This window comes from Lactuca sativa, chromosome 8 (assembly GCF_002870075.4).
Source record: "Lactuca sativa cultivar Salinas chromosome 8, Lsat_Salinas_v11, whole genome shotgun sequence".
Lineage (NCBI taxonomy): Eukaryota > Viridiplantae > Streptophyta > Magnoliopsida > Asterales > Asteraceae > Lactuca > Lactuca sativa.
The window spans coordinates 312,377,551-312,386,732 of NC_056630.2; the positions used below are offsets into that span (position 1 = coordinate 312,377,551).

At 35.3% G+C, this 9,182-nt stretch overlaps 1 protein-coding gene across 1 annotated transcript; it reads right to left on the reverse strand.

The window, feature by feature from the left end:
* Window positions 1–5,521: 5,521 nt before the first annotated feature.
* On the reverse strand, window positions 5,522–6,398 carry LOC111882339 (zinc finger protein 5). The gene has a single exon (XM_023878701.3). It carries the CDS (start codon window positions 6,317–6,319, stop codon window positions 5,666–5,668), a length of 654 nt encoding a protein of 217 aa, XP_023734469.1. The 5' UTR covers window positions 6,320–6,398; the 3' UTR covers window positions 5,522–5,665.
* Window positions 6,399–9,182: the final 2,784 nt, after the last annotated feature.

Below are 9,182 nucleotides of genomic sequence, written 5' to 3' on the forward strand. Positions count from 1 at the left end.
GCATAACCATAAGTACATTCTTTGGGTAATTGCTACATTGCCCCTCGCTTGGCTTATTCAAGCCCAAGGCCCAATCCGTAGGCCCAAAATCAATTAGGAATCAAAGCCCAACACATGGCCCAATTTTCCAAATTAGGCCTAGGCCTATACATGGTCTTATTCTGAGGCCCAACATCATGTAATTATTAAGGCCCATACTATGGCTCAATTTTCCAAATTGGGCCTAAACCCCTTACATGGGCCTTACCCTAAGCCCATTAAATTACTCTAGTTCAATTGCTTGCTCTTGGATGGTCCATTATTTTCTCAATCATTTAGGCCCAATAAAAAGGCCCAACAATAAACCCAAGTGAAATTAGGGTTTCACATAAAATGATGATTAGGGTTAAGTTTCCTGCTTAACCCATTAAGGACTTAATCCATTAAGGGCTTACTCCATTAAGGACTTAATCCATTAAGTCCAATATTGCTTAGATTAATCTTTACCAATGATTATTATTTAATATCTCAAGTTATTAAATAGTTTCTTGTGTGTCCCGATTATCCCAAATTAGTGTTTCATTGCATTAGGGTTTTCCAACCCATATACTAGCCCATTTATTTATTTATTGGACTTTTAGGTTATTTAGGGCTTTATTGGGCTTATCAAGCCCACTAGAATGTCATCAAGTCCATTAGGGTATTATTGGGTCAAATAGAGTCCATTAGACTCATTAGAGTTTTCTCTAAGCCCATTTGGCTTCATCGGGCCCTTTAGGCTCACAAGGCCCAATAGGGTTTCAAGCATCCCCAATCGAGTCAACTCACAAGACGAGCACACCGCCACCTGACACGGCGGCCGGTGGCGGTAGGAGGCGACAGCCACCACCCTATGGTGGTGGTTTTCCATTTCTATTCATAATACCATTCTTGTTACAATTTACAATGCAAATCCGATAAACATATACACACACACTAATCTAATTAGACACACACACACAACCACCCTTGTGGTGGCCGGTGGTGGTAAGTGGTGACAGCCACCATGGTTGGCTGCCATGGTGGTTTCCGGCCAACAAGCATACCCTCCTTTGTCCGGCAACACCAAAACACCCACTCTCTTGAGCTGAGCATGAAAAAGAACACACCCATCAAGATCTTGCGATGGTGGCGGCGGTTGCGCAAGGTAAACGGACAACAGCAGCAACATCTATCGGTCTTCGATTTTAATGGCTATAGGGTGGCGGCGTCAGGGTTTCGACGGTCACAGCATCGACGGAGCGACGGCTACTTGTGATTCATTGCCAACGACAGAAGTAGCGGCGGAACAACAGCACGTAACGATGGTAGTGGAACGGTTGGGAGTGGTGGTAGCAATAAAACGGTCGGAGGGTGACGTCGGAAAGGAGCGGTCGCGACGCCCAGCGACTGCGACGTCTTCAACGGGAGTGGCAGCCACCTATGATCCCATCCCCGATCTTCAACAGCCTCCCTCGGCTACCCACGACGTCACCGGCAGCGGCTGTGGCTTTGGATGGCGAAGCAGCGGCGGCAGTCGGCTGGAACTCGCCGGTCTCACCTGGTCGGAAAAACACGAAGGTGGGGTGGTGGCGGCTGGAGACGAGATGTGGCGGCTGAAAAATGGTCCTAGGGTTAGGGTTGTTTGAAGCCATGCTTTTAAATGGATGCCAAGAAGAAGGGTGACGGGTTATGACCCCGTCCAATTCCAACTTAAGCCCAAATTTCACTTTTAGTCCCTCCTTCTCAATTTCTTCTCACTTAGGTCTATAAGTTACAACATAGCCCCCAACATTATAAATTCTTAACAATTCAAGTCCCATAAGTTATCAATTAACCCTCAACATTTCAAAATTCTTTTCAATCCAAACCCAATAATTACCAAATGCACCCCGACTTCTGAAATCATTTTCAAATTAAATCTAGAGCTTACACTTTTAACCCCCAACTTCTAAAATTATAACATTTGGCTCCCAAAACCAACATCTCGTTGAATAATATGGATTTCAGGGCTACTACTCTTTCATAAATTTTGAAACCAGTTATTATTATTAATAAGTGAAATAAAGTTTTAAAAAAGACTTATTATTATAATTAAAATGTTAAAAAATCCTAAAATATAAAGTGATAAGATAGACAATTTTTATTTTAAAAAAAAACTTACATGGATAATATGGATAATATGACATATCCATGATTTTTAACTAATTATTGCTTTGAAGCAACACGAACATACAAACATATATACAATAGCTAATTAAATATTATATATATTACCTTCCATAACGTATGATCGATAATATGAATCTAATCTAATTTACATTAAAATTTCAACCACAACATACAATGATATTCTTAAAATAATACTTAAACCAAGAAAATACAAAAAACAATTAGTATATAACAAACTTACAAATTAAAAACTTCAACATAATAACATAGATCGAAAAATGGTTCAAAACTCTCAAACCAACACAAATAATTTAAAATTATTTTCTTTGTGAAAACTTTATGTGATTTGTATTTATGTGTCTACTCAAAGATATTGGCATTTTTATAATAGTTTGTCAATTAGTTGTTTATTAAATATATTATATAAGTTATAAAACATTTGAATTGTTAATCATTATTAAGAGACTTTTGAATGATATTCATTAAAATAAGATTATTCAAATGCATGAGGTGTTTGCAAATTTTTTTGGGGGTTTCAAATGCATGAGGTTCAAAGAAAAATGCATCATTTATAAGTATAGTAAGATATTCATTACTATATACCGACATCGCTTACAATTGGTAAGCTAATAATTTATATAAATTTAAATATGTTTTTCTACTTTAACATAAATTACATTATTTCATTGTGGTTTTTGCAAGCTAAGGAGAAAGGGCATCATCCCTCGTGGTCATGAGTTTTTAAGACGACACACCTGGAAAGGAGTTCCATAAAATCAACTAGAAGCCAGGCTAAGGAGGTTATTATATTTAGGGGTGCAAACGAGCCAAGCTACTCGTGAGCTACTCGGGATCGGCTCGTTAAAAGCTCGACTCGAAACCGGTTTTAAACGGGCCCGAGCCGAGCTCGAGCTTAATATTAAGTTCATTTATTAAACGAACTTGAGCTCGAGCCTATGTCACTAAGCTCGATTAGGCTCGCGAGCCTAAACGAGCTTTTATATAATATAATTTATTATTATTTTCATATATTAAAATAAAAACATATTTGGGAAATTATGGATTTTGGGTATTAGTAAACGAGCTTCTTAACGAGCTTGAGCCGAGCTTAAGCTTATTTAGGCACATCGCCCGAGCCAAACTTTTATAATTTTTTATGAGCTCGAGCTGAGCTCGAGCTTGAACCTCGTATAACTAAAACGAGTCCGAGCCGAGCTCGGCCAGGCTCGAGCTCGGCTCGGCTCGTTTGCACCCCTATTTATATTCTTGGAGAATATACGTAAGTTATCTTTATCCCTTTAGATATTTTGTTGGATGTGTTTATTTGTATTAATTCGTGGTTTTTAGTAAAATATTGATCATGTTATTTTGGTAACTTGTGTGAAGGGTATGAGAAGGAATTGAATGAGAAGTATGATGAAGATCTTACTATGAAGTAGTTATTCTTCGGTTGATGATGAACTGTGGGAGCGATATGCAAGTGAGAGAAAGAAGGTTTGAGTTTTTAGGGTAGGATACTTGGTTCCACACTTTGTGGTGACGAGGACACCGAACGGTAACACACTTGGCTTGTTTTAGTAGTTTATGCTTTTTAAATTTTGTATTGAAAACTTTATAGATTTACGTTTATTATTTTGTCTTGTATTGTAGAATTTGGAATTATTATTTGTTATATTAGATTTTTATGTACTTATTATAGAAAAATCTAGATTTTTCTATTTTTCTGTGCATTCTTTTTGTAAAAAACATTAAATTACTCATGGATAAAAATATAACCATCGGTAATCCTTCGATAAATCTACTATGTCACTACTCTTGGTATGGGGATATTATCGATAATTTTTCGGTAAAATCAAAATATCGGTAGTCCATTAATAACTAGTTATTGGTTTACCTATCAGTAAATTTGAAAAGATATGTCAGTAAATGCGTTACTAAGGTCTCGTTTGTTATTTGTTGGCCGGAAAAATACTATCTGAAAAAGTGTTATATGAGAAAGTTTTCTGACTAGGAAATAAATTATGTGGTGTGATTTTACATTTGATTGACTGTTGAATGATTAAAAATGATCAAATTATCATATATTTATATATTGTGATTGATGAAGTTGTTGAATAATTATAAAAACATATAAATTGTCATACAAAGTAATTAAATGTAAAACAATTAAAATCTAAATAAAATGTTGATTATGTTGTTTTTAGTTTATTGTTTTTCAAGTTAATGTTACGTTGTTGTTCTTTCTATCCATTTTTTTATAACTTAATGTGCGATTCTTGACCTGGTTTATGTCCGATAGTGATGACATGGATGAAATTTTTTAAAATAAATTAGGATAATGGTCGTGTTGTAAAAAAAATAATTAATCCAGTAAAAATAAATTAAAAAATAACTAAAAGAAATTAATAATCCGATAAAGTAATATTTATTAATATATAAAAATATTGTATATTATAAATAATATTTATTTATTTATTTTTATATTTATTAACATATAATAATCTAATAAAATAGAATTTATCTATAAAAATGATAGTAATAAAATTATTTAAAAAAATAATAGTCCAATAAAATAAAATTTATTAATACATAGATATTATATATTAAAAATAATATTTATTAATATATAATAATTCAGTAAAAAAATAATAACCCAATAAAAAATTTATTTAAAAGAAATTAGTAATTCAAGAAAGAAAGAGAAAAGGTTTGGAGCATAATTGTTTTTCCAATCTATTTAGAAAGACAGAAAAATATAATTTTGAGGTTTTTTTTGAAAAAACATCTCTTATTGGAAAAAAAACCATTTTTATGAAATATATTTATCAAATGGGCCTAAAGATTTCCAGGATAAGACAGTTTGTTGTGATGTTGTACTGTACATTAGTTAATTAGTAACACCTTTTATCAAAAGAAATCTGGTGTCCTCTAATCTTTCTTTTCTATATATTAATTTTATATTTTGATTAATAAACTATAAACCAAGAATTATCTAGAAGAAGGTGACGAAACGGTTTTTTAATTAGTCACACCTGATCAACCCTTTACTTCTTGAGATAGACACGCGCTAGCGCGCACATAATAAATATAATAAAAATACCCTACACACATATATAAAGAATTAAATTAACCCTGAAGAACTAATTTAAAACAAAAATGATAATAAACAAAAACCCATGAAAAGAATGGTTCCCTAAATCTTTGGTTATCTTCTAAAGAAACCCTAGTAATCAAGCAACATAATTGATACTAAAATATATTTCTTTCTTGTCTTGCTTGCGTTATTAAATAATACTATGTTTAATTTATAGGCTACCGAACATACAAAAATAAATAAATAAAAAGAGAAATATACTATACAGTAGTTATGCATCCAATGATGCTCTTGTTCGTCATCAAAAAATCATACAAAAACAATGATTTGAATATTAGTTTCAAGATACTAATTTACTTACATATGATCATGAGAAATTCATGGCTTTTCACTTTTCTTGTTTTACATGATGGAGTTCGAGCTCAAACTCAACTGCAGATCCAAATCTGCATGGTTTTGTTTTAATTCAACAACTCGAGGAGCTGGTTTCATAGAGACTGGTATGTAGTTGCCTCTTGACCTATCTACATGTGTAAGAGTAAAATTGCATGGATCTCTAAACGACAATAGATCATCATCATACCGACTAAAACTAATATTAGACTCGAACTCTGAATCATAATAACCATGAAAATCAAAATTCATCCCATGTTTGTTATGGGTATAAGGTTGGAGGTAGTAGTTGATTCTTTCCCTTCTAGCTTGTAATTGCAATCGTTTTTTCTTCAATCTTTCCTTCTTGTGTGCATTCTGGTGACCTCCTAACGCTTGCGAGTTTACAAACTCTTTGAAACAATATTGGCACTCGAACTTTTTAACCTCTGTAGGAAGATCATTCTTTTCAATCGTTGTTGATGATGAATTTACGCTCTCTTCCCCTTCCGTTGGCCTTAAATGGTTGGTTTTGATGGTACTTTCGTCAAGGGAAGTATGTTGTAGCTCAAACCCGAAGATTTTGAGTTTTTTCTCAACATATGTTTGTGTTGAGAGTTGATCTCTTGCATCTCCTTCTTCCCATGTTGATGAAAGAAGATCATGACATACTTTTTTTCCCATTTTCTTGAAAATATATGTTGTAAATTGGGGTTTGAAATTGATGTACCAAAATGGGGTATTGCCCCTCTTCCTTTTATAGCAACTAAAGAAATTGATTCTTATTTATTTTACAAATGTGTAGATTATGTATTATTATTTAAAACACAATAAGGGTAAAGAACAAACATATAAAATAAAGAAAGAGAGAGGAAATAGTCAAGATAGGGGGAGGAAGGTTGTCTAAAAGCAATATTTGTTGAAGATCTCTTTCACCTAAAGTAGGAGACATGCCTTATATTAAGAGGTTAATACCACTTTAAAAAAGTCTAAATTTGATTTTGAAATCAGTTTTTTTTTAAGATTTTTTTTTTTTTTTTTTTTTAATTATTATATCAGTATGACTTATTTCACAAAAAACGTTTTTTTAAAGAAATGGTCGTTAATTGTCACTCTAAATGGTAAATAGTCCCATAATTTTAAGATTAGGGTTATGATAAAACCCAAAAAAAAAAGGCATTAAGTTAGAAACATATATACAATCCCATAAACGATAATTTAACTAGATATATTTGTAATGTACTGTTTTAAAATAATTATAGCCAAATAATCTAATATAAAAACCTTAATGATCATATGATTTTTCGTGAATAGTTTTTAAAGAAAAACACAAACGAGTTTAAATCTTGAAATTTAATTAATTCAAATTCAAGTTTAAAAAGAGCAATTATGGTACCACTTGATCATATATTCCATACCTAATAGTATTTTAATAATTTTAAAGAAAAACAAAAGTCAAAGAAAGGGGGATGTAATCACCTGGAAAGAAAGAGGTCTTCAACTGCAGCAAATCTAGTGCTTTTAAATATTGATTAGTTTTTTAATATTACTTTACTTGACCAACAATTAGTGGGTTAATTCTTGTAAATTAAATATTCTCTTGCATAATCTTTAATATATTCCCCCACAAATGCTATAATTAGTCAAATATGATTTTAAATTCCTTATTTATCAATCTCTTATTATTTTTATATAGTTAGTTCATAATATGTAACAACGTAATTTTTCATTTCAGATTAAAGTATTTTCATTCAAAACAAGGCATAAACATTTCATGTGTTATAACAGAATACAAATCATACGAATCCCAAGATCACAAAACATCTATCAGTGTGTACAGATCACGCCGGCGCCTTCCCACGGTCCTCGCTAGTACCTGAAACACATACACAACAACTGTAAGCATAATTGCTTAGTGAGTTCCCCAAAATACAACTTACGCACATACGCCTTTCCAGGCCCTGACCTTCCGGTCCATGTGTCTCAGGGGACTTCCGTCCCTGCTGGGTAAACCTTCCGGTCCTACCCACGCCAACCTTACGGTCCAAGACTCACAACGCCTTCCGGCCCATAACATAATCGCCTTCCGGCCCTTAACATAATGCCTTCCGGCCCACATAACATACATAGCACGTATAACAATTAACTTATCACATATAGCACATATATCTCATATCATATCCGACCTTCCGGTCACACAGTCAAACCCTTCCGGGTACGGTATAGTGGGAAGACTCACCTCGTAAATATCGAAAGCTAGCAAATCCCGAAGTCCCTCGTGCTCGATCCGCCGAGCTACAATCTCCCTATAACATCATGCATCTCTTATTAACACTTTTATCTTCTAAGTTTGACTATCCCTAAGAAGTCAAACATAGGTCAACTTTGGTCAACGGTCAACGGTCAACTTGACCGGACTCGGCGAGTGCACAAGGGCAACTCGGCGAGTCTAGACGCATCCGCCAACTCCATAGGATTCCCTTCTTACTCGTCGGGTACTTCCCCTGACTCGACGAGTTCCACCTGGGAGAGTCGCGGGGCCACCCCGACTCAACTCGCCGAGTCTCAAGAACAACTCGGCGAGTCCCAGCTCGACTCAGTCCACCTGTCGACCCTCTCTAACTCGTCCTGACTCACTGAGTCAACCATAACCCGGTCAGGACTACACACTGGGTGTCCTCAAGGACAATCTTCAAGCGACTCGTCGAGTCTGTTCATCAGACTCGGCGAGTCCATGCCATGCACCAGCCAAAACTGGCTTTTGCGGTCAGATCCGTTCCATCCATTCATAGATCTGGCCTTCCCAAGCTTATTTGTCACGTAAAGTCTCAGTCTTGGTTGCCATGCAATGCGTACAAGGCTTATTTTGGGGAAACAACCTCTAATATGACCACCTTAGCTTCTAACTAAAAAGGATGGACATAAAGCTAGTCATATGGGGTCTCCTGGACCTGCTAAGGCCCAGATCTAGGTTCCATATCTCCATGGAACCTTTCATACTTCCAATTTAAGCCAAGAAATGCAAGAAGAAACCCTAGATTTGACACATCAACACAAAACACGAAGTTTGGCTCTGAAAGTTACCTCAAGAAGACTCCCTTGATGAATTAGCAACAGATCCAAGCTCCCCAACTCCTCAAGTTTGATCCTCTCCCTCCTTTCTTGCAATATCACACAAAATGGTGAACAAATGGCCTCCAAATACACTCACAAGACTCACAGCCGTATGGGGGCTCTTAGGGTTCAAGGTGGCCGCAAATGAGGGCCATAAGGTCCTTTAAATAGGGCTCAGGACCGGGAAATTAGGGTTTCATTAAACAGCGCAGACTCGCCGAGTCCATATCCTGGACTCGCCGAGTCCAAACGAATCCCGTGTCCAGAATCGCGACCCTACTCGACGAGTCTGAGCTCCAACTCGCCGAGTCCCCTCTCAAAACACAAAATAATCAAATCAATAAAGATACTTGGAATTCCGGGCTGTTACATAATAAATTTAGTTTGTCATTGTTTTGTACGCTCGCGTTTGTAGTTTTGGTATAAATAAACA